At 35.1% G+C, this 19,346-nt stretch overlaps 1 protein-coding gene across 2 annotated transcripts in view; it reads left to right on the forward strand.

Moving 5' to 3' along the window:
* Positions 1-19,346, forward strand: part of TMPRSS15 (transmembrane serine protease 15) — a 142,156-nt gene that overhangs the window by 11,255 nt on the left and 111,555 nt on the right. The window contains exons 4-7 of one of the 2 annotated variants that reach the window (XM_005901870.2): positions 366-517; positions 2,938-2,982; positions 4,408-4,443; positions 16,842-16,973. In XM_005901870.2, coding sequence (XP_005901932.2) covers positions 366-517; positions 2,938-2,982; positions 4,408-4,443; positions 16,842-16,973 — 365 coding nt within the window. The remainder of the gene's footprint in view (positions 1-365; positions 518-2,937; positions 2,983-4,407; positions 4,444-16,841; positions 16,974-19,346) is intronic. The other variant, XM_005901871.2, reaches the window with a different exon arrangement.

Consider the following 19,346-nt stretch of genomic DNA (forward strand, 5'->3'; position numbering starts at 1 on the left):
CAGTGAAAATAAAAAATCCAATTACAAATCCTCATTTTTTCAAACAGTGCAATAGGAATAAATGTCATGATATCATGTGATTTTGTTTAATTTGACTCAAGTGATTGTGGTTTGGCCTAGGGATTAGTGTGCTACTGTGGAACTGAGAAAAATTGGGTTCTAATTCTGGATATATCTTGTGCTCTTGTAGAAACGGTCACTTGTTTAAGTTCTCTTCCTTCCACCTGTGAAATAAAGATAACACTTGACATGACCTTCCTTGTACAAGTGTGATAGGATTAACAAGGTGATGACTGTAGAGAGCCAAACGCAAATCATTTGAAGAGGGCTGAGTTTTTTCTCTTATGTCACTTTTTGCTTTGCAGAAATGGCAGCATTATAGTCATATTTGACCTTCTCTTTGACCAGTGGGTGTCAGATAAAAATGTAAAAGAAGAACTGATTCAAGGCATTGAAGCAAATAAATCCAGCCAACTGGTCACTTTCCACATTGACTTGAACAGCATTGATATCACAGGTATCTGTGAACCTTATTTGATACTTTGAATCAATAAGCCATGAAATTAAAATTCTATGTACCAAAGGAGCAATGGGATCACCCTGGACTTTTAGGAACCTGTCTTATTGCATGAGTAACACATTTACATAAGGATAGTGAAATATGGAGAAAACAGAAAAAAAAAATGCCAATGAGAAAATCTTTGTAAAATATCAAATACCAAAGAAGTTCTGAAAATATTGGCATGCATAAATGTTTGTGAGTCTAATCACACTTTTGGCCTTGGCCAAGCACAACACTGATTTTCTAGGAACCCTCCATCTGAAAGTGACACATTACTTTTTTTTTTTAAACTTTACATAATTGTATTAGTTTTGCCAAATATCAAAATGAATCCATCACAGGTATACATGTGTTCCCCATCCTGAACCCTCCTCCCTCCTCCCTCCCCATACCATCCCTCTGGGCCGTCCCAGTGCACTAGCCCCAAGCATCCAGTATCGTGCATCGAACCTGGACTGGCTTCTCGTTTCATACATGATATTTTACATGTTTCAATGCCATTCTCCCAAATCTTCCCACCCTCTCCCTCTCCCACAGAGTCCATAAGACTGTTCTATACATCAGTGTCTCTTTTGCTGTCTCGTACACAGGGTTACTTTCTGATAGTCATATTGTTGTTTAGTCACCAAGTTGTGTCTGACTCTTTCAACACTCTGGTAGGCCCACCTGGTTCCTCTGTCTGTGGAATTTTCCAGGCAAGAGTATTAGAGTAGGTTGCCATTTACTTCTCTAGGGTATCTTCCCGGCCCAGGGTTTGAATCTGAGTCTCTTGAACCTCCTACATTGGCAGGCGGATTCTTTACCACTTCACCACCTGGGAAGCCCCTAGAATACTGAATCTACCTCTAAATAGCTGTGTTATTTAAGGCAGTTTACCAAAATTTTCTGTATGTTCGTTATCTCATCTGGAAAATGGGAATAGTAAAGATACTGTGTAGTAGCATTGTTTTCAGGGGTAAATGTGTTGATAAAAAAACACTTGTTCTAGCTAATAATAGTTAGTAATATTTTTCAGCCCATTTGAATTAGACAAAAAACCAAAATAGTCTCTGCTCCAGCAGGTGTGCCAGAGGGGACCAAACCATCAGTAGAGGAAGCACTAAAGAACTTGAGTTGCCTTCTCACTGAACAGGCACAGCAGGATAAAGCAGGAAACTGGATAAAAGTAAACTGTGCTTGATGAGCCCTTGCTGTAAAGAAAAGCAGCTAGAGGTCTGCAATATTGTATCTACTATCACAAAATCAAAGAAACAAAGCACTCATGTCTTTATATATTTGCTTAAGAGCAAATCGATACTGACTTATGCTGAAGTAAAACTATTTGAACTGGCAATAGGTTACTTAGAGTGTGCATTTATTCCTGTTGAAGTGGATATTTATATATTAATGAGCTTTCTAACATCTAAAAATTTCTGAATTCGAAAACATATTTAGCTGAAGGTTTACAGAGAAGAGATTGTGGATACAGATGAGCCTGGTATTTCATTTTAATATTTATTTGCATCATGTCAATTTTCAAATTTGTTACATTTTAAAATTGGTTAATAATCTCACAAACATCTTAGATTTTTATACAGTAAACTGTCAAGCCAAACACAATGAAAAATTAAGATATTGTCTTCTTTAAGAAAAAAATCTTATAAAATTGATTTTATCTTTTTCATTAATAATCTACCACATATTTATGAAACTGTTACAGGTCTTTTACAAAGAAGACAATGCAGTAATGAGGAAATAATGCAATAAACCATCTAGTTAGTAGAAGAAGACCTACCTCTTAGCCCACTTACTATAAATATTGTTTTGAATAAAATCAAATTCATTAGATCAGGGCTTCTCAGAAGATATACTTTGGTTTCCTCTATTTTTAACATAGCTGTCATTGTGTCTTTAAAAATATTAAACATGTTAAATGGTGAAGAAAATAGCTATTTTTATCTTTTAAGTGAAAATCACTTTATTCTTAAACAGTTCTTAGTTCTCAATAGATGTTATCATGTGCCAGATTATTTTGGCATCCATTTGTTTCACGCAAAACCATTGATTCTAGGTCCCACAAGATCGGGGGTATTAGATTCTCTCTCTTAAATATAAATTATTCTATATAACTATGATGAATAAGTAGATATCCTTCTTAAATGGATAAGATAAATGAAATATTCTGTTATATATAAATTTTATAGAGAGACTATATAAAGATTCTGAAAATTCATTGAATGTATCATAATCAAATGGTAATTAAATAAATAGGAACGTTCAGGGTAAGAAAGGATGAAATGGAAACTCTAGATCAGATGCCCTTTGAATAACTATTTGAACTGCACTCGATGTTTTGTAATACTCTAAGCACTATATTCAAACCAACTTTATTCCAGCCTCTTTGGAGAATTTCTCTACGATAAGTCCTGCAACAACGTCAGGTCAGTACTTAACGACATTTTAAAATATATAACTCGGTGACCATAAAACTTTATGACATTAAGCAAGGATTCTATTTTTTTCTGGTGGCTCTTTCTAAATGAGGTATTTAGTCTTCATTTAAAAATGTAAAAAGTATACATTTGGCCTGGAATAATGTAGTTCATAGTATCCAGGATTCATAATGCTTAGATATATATGCAAGGATATGCATTTCAAATTGCAATCATCCCTTCATATTTCAAACTCTATATACATATGTATGCATATATGATGCGTGTGTGATCTCAAAATATGACTCTGATTATGCAGCCTTGGAAATGAAGCCCTGACATTGCTAAGGTCACTATGAATGAGGGAAAGGAATCCTAAAGATAATGAAATGATAACTTTCAAAATGTATTGTACTGTTTGGAAAGGACAATCTAAAGTTTAATATTAACTTTGCTCTATTCCAGCATTTTCTTCACTCTCTCTTTCTAACTACAATTGGTCACTATGGCTCATAAAATTGAGGACTTCACTTTGGCTTATCAAGATGATACTGATTATCAAAAGAGAGCTTTGAGAAATTATCATTTTAAAATTAACCTGAGTTATCTTAAAATGTAAAATCATTTTGTTGTAAACATCTTATTCAAATTGAAGTCAAAAGATCTGAACACTAATCCTGTCTCTGCCAACTATCAGAATCACTGAGCATTTCACCTTCTGAAAATCTGTTTCCCATAAATTGTGAATAATAAAAGTTTTCTAAAAATGTTAGAAGTCATCCCAAACATCAAATTCATAAACAAGTGCTTTTTAAACTGTAAATTGTTATAAAACTATAACTGTATTACTTTTTATATCACTTGTAATCATGAACACTTCTATAATATTTAAAAAATCTATTTGAAGTATCTACTACTAGGTACTATATTTTACAAACATTATCTCATTTAATTCTCAGAATGATTTTGTAGAGAGTTAATACTTTTTCTACTTAAAAATATATAAGTAATAAAGAAAGTGCCCAGAGTCACACAGTTTAAATTTATCAAAGTCAGGAATTAAAAGTAATTCTCTGGACTCCAAGGCCAATAGTTTAAGCATATCTCAAGCTCCTATTTCAAATAGCATCAGATTAATCTAGGACATTTATGTCTACAGCCATTATGAAATAAGTGAATTCTTATATTAATTATTGAAAAATCTTTTTTCCTTAAAAAAGTGAACACATCTAAAAACCTCTGCTATACTACTATAAAAATCAATAAAAAACATAAAAGATTTGTTTTTTAGATCCAGATACAAATCATATATTAAGTTAATGAACATTAATAATTCATAGTAATTTAAAAAACTCACATAAAATATTAAACAGGAGGAATTCCTAATAATAGGTTTAAAAATGTAATTTTTATTTATTTTATTTATTTTTACAGAAAAGCTAACAACCAGCATTCCTCTGGCAACCCCAGGTCAGTTTTAATAATATAATTTCTCTTGTTTTTTAAAAAGTTTTTGTTATGTTTCATTTTGGACTTCTGAGAATTATCTGATAAACAGCAGTTAACAGTACCCTTATTATAGATAAGAAAAGTAAAGCATGAAAGTTTATAGTTAGTCTAATTTTTACCAAAAGGCAACAACATATTTGAGGTTAATTAATGCCTGTATTATCTAATCTCACTCCAGTCCTCCATCTATTAGAATCATGGTTATTATCTTCTGCTAAGCATGCCAAGAGTAGGATCAAAATGTTTTCCAGAAAGGATCAAAAGTTTTCCAGAAAGGATACAGGTTTCATCAGGTGTGAGGGATTTTTTTCTCTAATTATTCTCTCTGAATACAAGTGACACATACTTGCTCTCTCCTTTTAACATGGTATGGTTGCCAAATCAGTACCAACGTTCCCTTGGATTCAGTCATTCAACAATTTTTCATTAAGTGGGTATTTTATACCAACACATGGCATGTATTTGTTTTTAAATTTTTATTGGAGTACGGCTGATTTAAATGTTGTGTTAGTTTCTACTGTATAACAAAGTGAATCACTTATACATATACATATATACCCCTTTTTTTTTAGATTTCCTTCCAATTTAGGTCACCATAGAACAATGAGTAGGTGACTAGAGCACTGAGTAGAACAGTAGTTCCCTGTGTTATTCGGTAGGTTCTCATTTGTTATCTTTTTTATACATAATAGTGTATCTATTTCAATCCCAATCTCCCAATTCATCCTACCCACATTCTGCTCTCAGTTTGTTAAGTTTGCTAACAAACTTAAGCCTGTTCTCTACATCTGTGTCTCTATTTCTGCTTTGCCAATATATCTATCTGTACCATTTTTCTAGATTTCACAAGTAAGCAATCTTGTATGGTATTTGTTTTTCTCTTCCTGATTTACTTCATTCTGTATGACAGTCTCTAGGTCTGTCCAAGTTTCTGCAAATGGCCCTATTTCATTCCTTTTTATGGTTGAGCAATATTCCATCGTATATAGGTACCACATCCTCTTTATCCAGTCCTCTGTTGATGGACATTTAGGTTGCTTCCAAGTCCTGGCTATTGTAAACAGTGCTGCAATGAGTACTGGGTGCATGCATCTTTTTGAATTATAATTTTCTTTGGTCATACCCAGGAGTGGGATTGCTGGGTCATGTGGTAGCTCCGTTTTCAGTTTTTTGCAGAACCTCTATTCTGTTCTCTAGAGTGGCTGTACCAGTTTACAATCCCACCAAGAGAGTTCCCTTTTCTCCATACCGTCTCCAACATTTGTTTGTAGAATTTTTGATGATGGACATTCTGACCAGTATAAGGAGATGCTTCGTTATAGTTTTGCTTTTCATTTCTCTAGTAATTAGTGATGTTGAGCATTTTTCCATGTGCTTTTTAGCCATCTGTATGTCTTCTTTGGAAAAATGTCTATTTAGGTCTTCCACCCATTTTTTGATTGGGTTGTTCTTTTGATATTGAGCTACATGAGCTCTTTGCATATTGTGGAGATTAATCCCTTGTCAGTTCCTTTGTATGCAAATATTTTCTCCTATTCTGAGTGTTGTCTTTTCTTTTTGTTTATGGTTTCCTTTGCTGTGAAAAGCCTTTTAAGTTTAATTAGGTCCCATTATTTATTTTTATTTTCCTTACTCTTCAGTTCAATCGCTCAGTCATGTCTGACTCTTTGCGACCCCATGAACCACAGCACACCAGGCCTCCCTGTCCATCACCAACTCCCAGAGTCCACCCAAACCCATGTCCATCGAGTCGGTGATGCCATCCAACCATCTCATCCTCTGTCGTCCCCTTCTCCTCCTGTGCTTGGTCTTTCCCTGCATCAGGGTCTTTTCAAATGAGTCAGCTCTTCGCATCAGGTGGCCAAAGTATTGGAGTTTCAGCTTCAACATCAGTCCTTCCAATGAACACCCAGGACTGATCTCCTTTAGGATGGACTGGTTGGATCTCCTTGCAGCCCAAGGGACTCAAGAGTCTCCTCCAACACCACAGTTCAAAAGCATCAATTCTTCTGCGCTCAGCTTTCTTTATAGTCCAACTCTCACATCCATACATGACCACAGGAAAAACCATAGCCTTGACTAGATGGACCTTTGTTGGCAAAGTAACTCTTTTTTTTTTTTTTAATTTAATTTTTTTTTTAACTTTTTTTTTTTTATTTAACTTGCAATATTGTATTGGTTTTGCCATATATCAAAAAGAATCTGCCACAGGTATACATGTGTTTCCCATCCTGAACCCTCCTCCCTCCTCCCTCCCCATACCATCCCTCTGGGTCGTCCCAGTGCACCAGACCCAAGCATACAGTATCATGCATCGAACCTGGACTGTTGACTCGTTTCATATATGATATTATACATATTTCAGTGCCATTCTCCCAAATCATCCCACCATCTCCCTCTCTCACAGAGTCCAAAAGACTGTTCTATACATCTGTGTCTCTTTTGCTGTCTCGTATACAGGGTTATTGTTACCATCTTTCTAAACTCCATATATATGCATTAGTATACTGTATTAGTGTTTTTCTTTCTGGCTTACTTCACTCTGTATAATAGGCTCCAGTTTCATCCACCTCATTAGAACTGATTCAAATGTATTCTTTTTAATGGCTGAGTAATACTCCATTGTGTATATGTACCACTGCTTTCTTATCCATTCATCTGCTGATGGGCATCTAGGTTGCTTCCATGTCCTGGCTATTATAAACAGTGCTGTGATGAACATTGAGGTACATGTGTCTCTTTCAATTCTGGTTTCCTCAATGTGTATGCCCAGCAGTGGGATTGCTGGGTCATAAGGCAGTTCTATTTCCAGTTTTTTAAGGAATCTCCACACTGTTCTCCATAGTGGCTGTACTAGTTTGCATTCCCACCAACAGTGTAAGAGGGTTCCCTTTTCTCCACACCCTCTCCAGCATTTATTGCTTGTAGACTTTTGGATCACAGCCGTTCTGACTGGCATGAAATGGTACCTCATAGTGGTTTTGATTTGCATTTCTCTGATAATGAGTGATGTTGAGCATCTTTTCATGTGTTTGTTAGCCATCTGTATGTCTTCTTTGGAGAAATGTCTATTTAGTTCTTTGGCCCATTGTTTGATTGGGTCATTTATTTTTCTGGAATTGAGCTGTAGGAGTTGCTTGTATATTTTTGAGATTAGTTGTTTGTCAGTTGCTTCATTTGCTATTATTTTCTCCCATTCTGAAGGCTGTCTTTTCACCTTGCTTATAGTTTCCTTTGTTGTGCAGAAGCTTTTAAGTTTAATTAGGTCCCATTTGTTTATTTTTGCTTTTATTTCCAGTATTCTGGGAGGTGTCATAGAGGATCCTGCTGTGATGTATGTCAGAGAGTGTTTTGCCTATGTTCTCCTCTAGGAGTTTTGTAGTTTCTGGTCTTACGTTTAGATCTTTAATCCATTTTGAGTTTATTTTTGTGTATGGTGTTAGAAAGTGCTCTAGTTTCATTCTTTTGCAAGTGGTTGACCAGTTTTCCCAGCACCATCTGTTAAAGAGATTGTCTTTAATCCATTGTATATTCTTGCCTCCTTTGTCAAAGATAAGGTGTCCATATGTGTGTGGATTTATCTCTGGGCTTTCTATTTTGTTCCATTGATCTATTTTTCTGTCTTTGTGCCAGTACCATACTGTCTTGATGACTGTGGTTTTGTAGTAGAGCCTGAAGTCAGACAGGTTGATTCCTTCAGTTCCATTCTTCTTTCTCAAGATAGGTTTGGCTATTCGAGGTTTTTTGTATTTCCATACAAATTGTGAAATTATTTTTTCTGGCTCTGTGAAGAATACCGTTGGTAGCTTGATAGGGATTGCATTGAATCTATAAATTGCTTTGGGTAGTATACTCATTTTCATTATATTGATTCTTCCAATCCATGAACATGGTATATTTTTCCAAATACTTAGGAATATATCTACCTAAAGAAACTAAAGACCTATATATAGAAAACTATAAAATACTGGTGAAAGAAATCAAAGAGGCAAAGTAACTCTTAAGAGGTGGGTCAAAAAATTTTTTGTTTGGATTTATGTCAAAGAGTATTCTGCCTATGTTTTCCTCTAAGAGTTTTATAATGTCTGGCCTTACATTTATCTTTGCTCCACTTTGAGTTTATTTTTAAGTTTTGTGTATGGTTGGTATGTGTCTTTAATGTCATAATTTTTCCAGATTCTTAATAATTGTCTACTTTGCCTTTGTCTATCTGCTGCTTAACCAAAGTGTCTTCTCTACTAACTTAATCTTCATGTTAAACAGTCTGAATGTGTACATAATCTCTTTAGGTAAACTCCATGCAGGCAATATTGTATAACTCTTCAGCTCCTAAAATAATACTGCTATTTTCATGTTATTAGAATTTATATCAAATATTATATAATACAAGGAGAGAACATTTGTGAAATTATAAGTGGTCTCTGGGTAAGACTTAGCAATTCCTAGATATAACAGTAGGTGTGAAGTTTGAAAAGCAGAGTGATATGTGAATGATGTATCAAAATACTTTATGAAACAAATCATCCCACCTCTAAACCCATGGAGGGCTCTTATGGTAGGACAAGCCTGCCTGGGGTTGTATTTTGGTGTTGTTCAGAGAGCAGCACAACACAGTGAAGAATAGAACTGCTCTTCAGCCCACTGTCCCTTATGCAATGCAGAAAACTACTTATAGCATCTAAAATCACCTTTCAACACACTCTCAAAAAGCGATCTTAGGATGAATAATGACCAATTCATTTAATCTAAAATTTAAATAACTTTAATATATTTTAAGAAATATTTTTATAACTTTAAAAGTCAGCAACAAATACCAAAGTTAGTGCTGTGTTTTCTATTTACCTATTTATTGATTCACTGGGTGATTCATACAACCCACAGTTATTGAGGACCTCTTAGGTGTATAAAATACCCTAAGGGAAATATGTGGAAAGACATAGAAGGAAAAAAAGTGCTACAGCAAAAAATCTGTGGACTTAAAACAAATTTTCTTTCTTACTCTCTTGAAGACAAGCCCACCAAAAATATGAAAAGTGACTGAACAATATGCCCAGTTTCTTGCAGGACTTTTAGTCCTATCCAGAATGCCCATAAGGCATCTGCCCACACCAAAATGGTCCTTGATGATTTGGTCCTGTCCAAAATTATTTGAAGGACTTCCCTGGTGGTGCAGAGGTTAAGAATCTGCCTGCCAATGCAGGGAGCATGGGTTCAGTCCCTGGTCCAGGAAGATTCCCCGTGTTGCAAGGCAACTACACGTACACCACAACTACTGAGCCCACGTGCCCTAGAGCCCACTTGCTCTGCAACAAGAGAAGCCACCACACTGCAAGTATAGAGATGCTCAGGCTCACTGCAACTAGAGAAGGCCCACACGCAGCAAAAAAAAAAACCCAGCTCAGCCAAAATAAATTAAAAAAAAAAAGCAAAGCAGAACAACAACAAAACCCAAATCATTTGAATGGAACAGATATGCTCTTGGACACTTTTTGTTGTTGTTATTTAGTCACTCGGTTGTGTCTGACTCTTTTGTGACCCCTTTTAGTGTAATCTGCCAAGGATCCTCTGTCCATGGATACTTCAGATAGGAGCAAATTTTAAGGACCTTTTGGAATGGATCAAGTGTTTAAGAACCAAATGTCTTATGGACCAAAATATCCCACACACCAAATGTATTATGACATTTGATGTGCTATGTACACATACACATAGTTGCTCTGTTGTGTCTGACTATTTATGACCCGTGGACTATAGCCCAGCAGGCTCCTCTCTCCATGGGATTTTCCAGGCAAGAATACTGAAGGGGTACCCATTCCCTTCTCCAGATATCCTCCTGACCCAGGGATCAAACTCAGGGCTTATGCATTGCAGGTGGATTCTTTGTCTTCTGAACCACCAGAGAAGCTGGGTAGGATCAAACATAGGCTAACAGCCCAGCTTCTGGCAAAAGGATATGGTGAAAGGGGAACACAGAGCATGAGGGTAATGATTGACCAGCACTTTTCTTTCCTAGAGAGTAGGACAGAAATCTTTCCAACCTGTAAACTGTAAGAATGGAATCAGTACATATTTATTTCTATCTTTCACATTTTATATGAACATTTGATAATCATAATGAAGACCAAAAACTAACATACAATTTTCAAAGATTGAAAATGTGTAGGTGAATCCGTCTTAACTATTTCCACCAATTACCGTCATATAATGTTTGGTAAGCCACCTAGTTCTTGAACTTTGTATTTATTATCTGAAAGACAAAGATTTAAATATATGTCTTAAAGAGCAGTCATGAAGAAAGGAAATAATACAGATACCAATTCATGATTGGCATAAAGGAGGGACACAACCAAAAAAAAAAAAAAATAGCAAGTTGTATACTTTTTCAAAAAGATCTTTTAAAAACTAGACTAAGGTTAAAACAAGATTGTTGTGTTCAGTAGTGCCCGTTTTAATCTGATCATTTCTTTGGCCACAAAAACTCCATTTCCAAAGCTTTCCTATTATTGGAGACCGTATTGAATTACCTTACTCAATCTTGAAGAATTCTCATAATGTAAGTAGGTGGTAAAATATCACATTCCCTCTTTTACTGGATCCATGAGTCCCCAGTCACCATTCATTCCTATTCATTCCTCTCATACAGCAAGACACTATAGATTTATAGAGGGGAACGTGGCAATTAAACTTGAAAACCACAGTTTCCAAGCAGTAATTTATTATGAATATGACTTTCAGGGATGTTAAGTTTATTCTCATTTTTATATGCCTGGAAGACAGAGTTTGAGAAAAATCAACAAATGCATGCACCATATACCTGGCATTACTACTATTATAAATTCTGCCAAAGAGAATTTTTATTTGATAGTGGGTACAAAGTCCATGAGGATTATGTTCTATTGTTCAACTGCCTTTGTTGCCAATTACCGTAAACTTTTACTAACCCATTCGGAACAGTAAAGGGAGAGATGGGAACTAAGGTTGCATTACACAGATTGATTTCTAGCTTTTACAGTGTGCCCAAGAGGGGCTCTTTTGCGCAATTGTTCATATGCTTGAAGGGTTTCTAGAATACAGCTTGTTCTAGTCTTTTGTTGCTTACTGGTCAGGCAATGATTGCAGAAAAACAAGATTAACTATCATGGGCTTTCTCAGTCTCAACAAAATGCAATTTTCTATAGTTCCACCATGTGGAGGGGTTTGAGGATGGAAGGAAAAGAACTGGCTAATTTAGTAAAGAATGTGAAATTGGCTCAAGAGAATTTAAGGCAGAATTATACTCTTCAATTGAATTGATTGTCCCAGGACTCAGACACAGGCACCGCAACCAACACCAAATGTCTTTTGACTTCAAGTATTTGTTTTCTCTGCATCTGAGAAAACAACATACATATCCTGCTAAGCACTCTCCTCTAATTTAAGACACTCCTACACAAATAATAACAGAACCATTAAAGTATTTTCCCACTTTAATTTCATTTGAACAGCCACAGTCTTGCTAAAATGATTAAATTTGTTCTTTTAAAGTAGAGGAGAATTTCTGTAAAGTGATATCTCCCAAACACAGTACAGTGAAATGAACTTGGTCTCTTAAAGCAGGCATTCATGCATTCAGATTCTGACTTCATTACTAAGTAAGCTATTAAATCTTGGGTTTAATTTGTCTCATATTTGGTCACCAAGGGTTGTTACACCCATTTTTAGGAAAAATAAAAATCTAATATTTCCCAAATATGATTTTCAAATTACTGTCTTGTATGCAACACTTCTTATAACTGGTTTGGAAGAAAACAAATAATGGGTTTCAGTCTTTTTCTTCTCCACAATGCTTAGTCCAGAGTCTGCACAAAACAGACAAGAGAGATTCCTCACCTCAAGTCACTGGACAGTGTTATGACCATGGATTACTCTGAAGTAATCACATTTTAGGGTATACTGAATCCTTCCTGATACAAATATAAGTAGACGACAAAGCCTTCAATTTGCAGAATTACGAATAATACTAATTTATGGTGGGTTTCCATATTATGCCCAAAATTAATATCCTCAAGATTAAAATGCCATATAATATAAAAATATGCAAATCTTTTTTCCATTCAAGAAAACAGCAAGTAATATTTAGACAATTTGAACAGATTTTAATAAACAGAATCAATTATTTTTTTACACATTTCCTTAAATAGAAATCCTTAACTGTTTTGTTAAATAGTCCTTATAAGAATCACAGTAGAGATTCCCGAGAAAAGGAGACGTACTAAAGTAAAAACTAACGGATGAAATGGCAAACTAAATAGTCCAGCCAAAGAACTCTAGTTTTAAGAATGGAAGGTTACTTTAAAAACTGGCATCTGGCTAATTTCTGTAGCAGTTAATGTTTTAATCAATGGTTTTGTTGGAAATGGACATCATACCTGTGTATGTAAGGAGATGAGAGGGAGACTGAACACTAGGTAAAAATAAAATCTGATAAAATCCTAAAACGAACTTCCTTTATATAAGAAGACGATATTCATATTTTATTTTTTTTAATTTATTTACTTTACTTTACAATATTGTATTGGTTTTGCCATACATTGACATGAAGCCGCCATGGGTGTACATGTGTTCCCCATCCTGAACCCCCTCCCACCGCCCTCCCCATCCCATCCCTCTGGGTCATCCCAGTGCACCAGCCCCGAGCGTCCTGTATCATGCATCGAACCTGGACTGGTGATTTGTTTCACATATGATAATATGCATGTTTCAATGCCATTCTCCCGTACCATCCTGCCCTCTTCCTCTCCCACAAAGTCCAAAAGACTGTTCAATACATCTTTGTCTCTTTTGCTGTCTTGCATACAGGGTTATTGTTACCATCTTTCTAAATTCCACATATATGCGTTAGTATACTGTATTGGTGTTTTTCTTTCTGGCTTACTTCACTCTGTATAATAGGCTCCAGTTTCATGCACCTCATTAGAACTGATTCAAATGTATTTTTAATGGCTGAGTAATATACCATTGTGTATATGTACCACAGCTTTCTTATCCATTCTTATCCATTCATCTGCTGATGGATTGCTTCCATGTCCTGGCTATTATAAACAGTGCTGCAATGAACATTGGGGTACACGTGTCTCTTTCAATTCTGGCTTTAAATTAGAGGAATTTCTCTTTATTCATGGACCAAGACAGATGAAGAATGTTTGTACAACAGAATATGGAGATATGGAGAGTACAATCTAAACAAGAGTATAATATTTCCACCTTCAAATCTAAATATTTCAAACTAGAGTCATTTACTAATCCCACCAGCTGTTTCTCTGATAATGCCTATTGTGACTGATGAACACTGGCATTTCATGGCCACTCCAAAGTGCATCTATCATTCTGAGCACCCTTTTCTTCACCTCCCTCTGGCCAGGAGCATATCTGGCCACTAAAGCCCATCAATCCTACTTGTAAAATAGCAACTGGAATATATCCCCATCTCCCCTGCTAGTGCAAGAGTTCCAACTCTCATCAACTTTCACCTTGAATGTTGAAATGGTTTCTCAGTTGGTAGCAGAATTGTCTTTATGAAACATGGACTGGTCATATCGCATATATATGTTAAAATTTTCAATACTGTTATTTACAAAAAATATTTTAATATGTTAAAATGATTTTTAAAATGTCCCCCAGAATTTGACTAAACTCCCTTCCTGCCATAGTTTCAGTAAGCACGCCAACATCTAGATAAGTTAGATGCCCCTGCTTTCCCTGTAGTAATATGCTCTTGTCATATCATCATATGTACATTTCACATACCTCTTTTCATTGTGCATTTCTAAACGTCTTTCAAATTTTAATTTATATGAAGATGTTTTCAATCCCAGACTCAGAAGGAAGATAATCCATGGCATAGCCCAGTTTTTATGTTCCCACATCACTTTTTTCTACCTCATTTACAGAATTTGCTAGCCAATGAATCAGTTGACCACTAAACTCCAAACTCTATAAAAATAGTCTCTGCCTTACTCATCCTATTATTTCTATCCCTTAAAAAGACATGACACAAGTAAATAGGAAATAAATACTTGTAAAGTGAATGAATAATCATTAATGAGATCAAATGTTTCAAATGGTGTCTCTTGACAGTGTGGTTTTGAAGTTCAATCTATAAATTTCAATAAGCAATAGACAAAGATATGAAATATCAATAAGTGAAGTTTCCATAGAAAGCATTAGATCAGACAAAATCATAATGTCTCTAGTTAAATGCCCAAATCTATTCTTGTAGATGCTGAATACCTAGAACTCCTTCAACCACTGTTTAAGAGACAGAGTTACTACAATGATGTCCTTTTTCTCATTTATTTTTTACCAAGCATTTTTTTGAATACTATCAACATGATACCTCTTATGGATTAGTGGCTCAATAATTAAGAACTCTTGATGAATATCTCATATGTGTCATAATATACAAGTTTATTTAATATATTTTTAAATTATTTTTTTTCTCTTAAATGGGAGTAGTTTAGCACTTGGAAATGATTCAGGTTTATCCTGTCCTATTTTAGATGTTAGCTGGTCCATGAATTTCACAATGGCTTATATCTATTTTAATTACAATTATAAAAGACCAATTTAGTTGTATTTATACCCAGCAACTCTGTCTATAATGTTCTTAATTAAGCATTACTTTAGCAGATTTATTAACAGAAGCACTTTCCCCAATTTATTTCTTGGAGCCTAAGAGAAATTTCAGAATCAAATATATTTTTAAAACCCAGCAGATGGCAGTACAATGCTGGCTTTAAGATTAAGACCAATAACAAAAAGAAAAAAAAATGCTATTGAGCTTAAAGATTTTCCAAAAACTTTAAACTGTCATTGTTATTCTAATCATAAAGAAACATATTGAAATTCTCACATTGCTCAGAAAATTAAAAACATATGTGGTTATCCAATGGGCATATATTATTAGGATTGCACCTAAATTTTCCAAGTCAATTTCTAGAAGCAAAATATGTTTCTCGGTCCATCTTTATATTTAGCAATGTGGAAAGAAGCAGGTGAAGGACAGGACAGGCTGAGAGGTGCAAATTTATCAGATCCTGGTCAGAGTATGACATGGAATCCTTCAGGGGGACGTTTGCAACTTTCCCCCTAAGAAACTCTGACCCAAGAAGCTGTGGGAGGGAGGGGGGGATGATTTGGGAGAATGGCATTAAAATATGTATAATATCATCTAAGAAACAAAAGAAAATAATAAAAAAATAAAAGTATATAACATATTTAAAAAAAGAAGAAGAAGAAGCAAGGAGATAATGAACAGAAAAAAACCATTGGGTTTTCTTGTTCAATGTACTGTGGATTTTAAGTTTCATTTTACTATAAAATAGTTTTCATTGACAAATTTTGTTCTGCAGGATGCAAACCTTAACTTCAACTACTATATTTTCAAGTCATAAGTTTATAAGTAAATGAAGTGGCTATTAGATACTGTAGATGATGAGATATACATTTTAGCAAATTGCCCCACATTACACATAACAATCCTAGGAGGTGTAAATATTGGGGACTAAATGTCCAAACTGTAGCATTCATTTATCAAGATTAAAAATCAGCAAAGTAGGGGCTTCCCTGATGGCTCAGTGGTAAAGAATCTGCCTGCCAATCCAGGAGACACAGGTTTGGTCCCTGCTCCAGGAAGATCCAACATGCCTCAGAGCGACTAAGCCCATGCCCCACAGACACTGAGCCTGTGCTCTAGAGCCGGGGAGCCAGAACTACTGAAGTTCACGTGCCCTAAAGCCCATTCTCGCTCCACAATAAGAAAAGCCAGCACAATGAGAAGCCTGCAGTCTGCAACTAGAGAGCAGCCGCACTTGCCACAACTAGAGAAAGCCCGGGCAGCAGCAAAGACCCAGCACACACAACCAAAAGCAAATGAATAAATAGACAACCTTTTCAGAAAATCAACATAGTAAGCATCGTATTTAATATCTATGAAGAAATATGTATCATTTCTTCAAAACTTAAAACTATAAGATCAATTCATTAAATGAAATACATATTTTGGGGGAAGTTGAAATAGTTATAAGTAAGCATATACTTACTTGGGCTTCCCTTGTGGCTCAGCTGCTAAGGAATCCGCCTGTAATGTAGGAGACCTGGGTTCGATCCCTGGGTTGGGAAGATTCCCTGAAGAAGGAAAAGGCTACCCACTCCAGTATAACTCCAGTATGCTGGTCTGGAAAATTCCATGGACTATACAGTCCATGGGTCTGCAAAGAGTCAGACACAACTGAGCGACTTTCACTTTCACTTTCAAGTATATACTTACCTAAATGACAAAGAATAATACATCATAACCTTTAAATTCAATTTTTTTAAAGGAAATGTCTCAATAGAGTGCCCACCTGATTCAAGGCTGTGTGCTGATGCTCTAAAGTGCATAGCAATTGATTTATTTTGTGATGGAGAATTAAACTGTCCAGATGGCTCTGATGAAGACAATAAAACTTGTGGTAAGTGATTAACTTCCCTCCCTCACTGTGTACACACACACACACACACACCCCCCTCAGGTGCCAGAAATTACCAGAGATTGAGATATACCCTTAGTCATGTTTATGATTTAAGACAAAAATCTAAAAGTAATCATATTAATATTCTTAAATTTTGTCTTTAACTCAGGAATCATCACTCCTTAATTCAAATTGTTGCCTTTATTCAACTTTTGGCAAAGAAACAAAAAATAGGTAAAAAGTGTACTTGAGTTGTAGTTCTGTGAGTAAAGGAAATCAGTTAAGAGTAAGATCTTCATGTCTGTTAAACTAAATATCTGTTTTGTTTCATCTTTTGTAAATACTGGCATTTGTTTAGAGTGCTAATAGTTTTTTTAATCACTATTATTACTATTAGTTAACACTTAAGTAGCACTTAATAAATGCTGAACATAGCTGTAATTTAAACATGTAATTTAAATATGTAATTTAAACATATTTCTTTTTTGGCTTGTTTCTTCATTTTATTGCCTGGGTAATATAATGTATATACGACTGGTAAGTAATGTGAGGAACTATTTGAACAATTCTAACCTACAATTTGTTCTTGAAAAATTAAAGAGCAGGAATTGAGCAATTTTTTGGTATAGTTTATAATCAGTTTAAAAATTGACCGTGAGCACAGTTAGTTCCTGAAATGTGTAAAGGCTTTAGTTACAATTTACTTCACTTTATTTGTTATACTTTGCTCTTCTTTTTGATATTAATTGAAGACAAATACTCAAATACCAACTGAAGTTTTAAAAATTACCTATCCACTCAGGATATACTTGAAAAGATAGGCAGTTGGTCTGTTTCCCAGAACCAACTCAAAAACCAGCAACTTGACTAAAGTGTCTTCAACTAAGCACTCCTAGTTCAAATGTTCTTGGATAAAATGCAAACTTCAAAGTTTAACCGCATACTTTGAAGTGCTCTCAGAGCATACTGGAAGAAAGTGCAGGCTACAGAATATTTTTTAATCTATTTTATATAACTAAATTACTCAAAGAAGAAGAAAGCCATGTCTTTGTTTGCTCTGGTTTTCAGGCAGTTTAAAAACCTTTTCAGTGGGAATGTGATACAAGTGTGCCATCATGAGGTAATAGAGGTGATGTTCCCCCAATTTATATTTCAAAAATTACGTGTATCAGAGTGAGCCACATACCTTTAAGTCTATATGATGCTGATCACTAACTGTAAATGGGGAGAAACATCTAAGATGTGTAATCAGAAAATGAACCATACCTGTTATGTGCTCTCCACGGTTACAGAGTTTACAATTTTCATAACAAATTAGTATCCATGCATATCAAATAATAACCATAGAAATACACTATATGTGGCAACTTGTCCTGAAGTAAGTTATAAGGCCATGAATTATGTTTCTAAGTCACTCTAAACTCATGACATGAACTTCAGTATTAGAACTGAAATCTCTAATTATGAGTATGTGTTTGCATTAAATACATAATCAAACTGCATTATTACTTTTCAATATCATGAAGGTTTTGTGTTAATTGAAACTTACTATCAATTCACCATCCAAGTCACTAACTTTCTGAAGCCTATAGATCCTTGTCTGTCATTTTTCTTGATTCTCTTTATTATTTGCACTTTAAAGTTAGCACTGTATCTATTTTTTTTTTTTTTTTGCAAAAACAAGTTAAAGTCTTTGTGGAATAAAGAAGAGAAAAAATCAATTAACTACTCTATCTTTATCCAGGATTTACTGTCATATAGGTTGTTTTATTCATTATTTGGATTCCCTGGTGGCTCAGATGGTAAAGAATCCACCCACAATGCAGGAGACCCCGGGTTCATATATTTAGTCAGATCCCTGGGGTGGGAAGATCCCTTGGAAAAGGAAATGGCAACCCACTCCTATACTTTTGCCTGGAGAGTTCCATTGCCAGAGGAGCCTGGTAGGCTACAGTTCATGGGGTCACAAAGCGTCAGACATGACTTAGCGACTAACATTTTCACTCTCACACTTTCATTCATTACTTAATCATAAATGATTGTGAGTACTTCACCTCAGCCCCACTTCAAACTTGTGCTCAAATTGTAGCATAATTTCTAGAAGAAAGCCCTGTCCATCAATTTACATTCACTGAAAGATGATTTTAAGAGAACTATCTGTGTGAAATTGACCTATGCTCTCTCTTCTCTCCCTTATTCCTCCATCTGTGAGCTCTAATTCTAGTCGGTGTTATTAATAGAGTCATATTAATGTTAACTTCCTAAACAGCTTTCTTTTTAGGCTTTAGTTATTTAGGTTTTCATAACTTATAGCTGACGATAGCAGAACCAAGATTTCTTTAAACTGTTCTTTTCTTCTGATGAGGATTGAAT

Source organism: Bos mutus, chromosome 1, assembly GCF_027580195.1.
Source record: "Bos mutus isolate GX-2022 chromosome 1, NWIPB_WYAK_1.1, whole genome shotgun sequence".
In the NCBI taxonomy this organism is placed as follows: Eukaryota; Metazoa; Chordata; class Mammalia; order Artiodactyla; family Bovidae; genus Bos; species Bos mutus.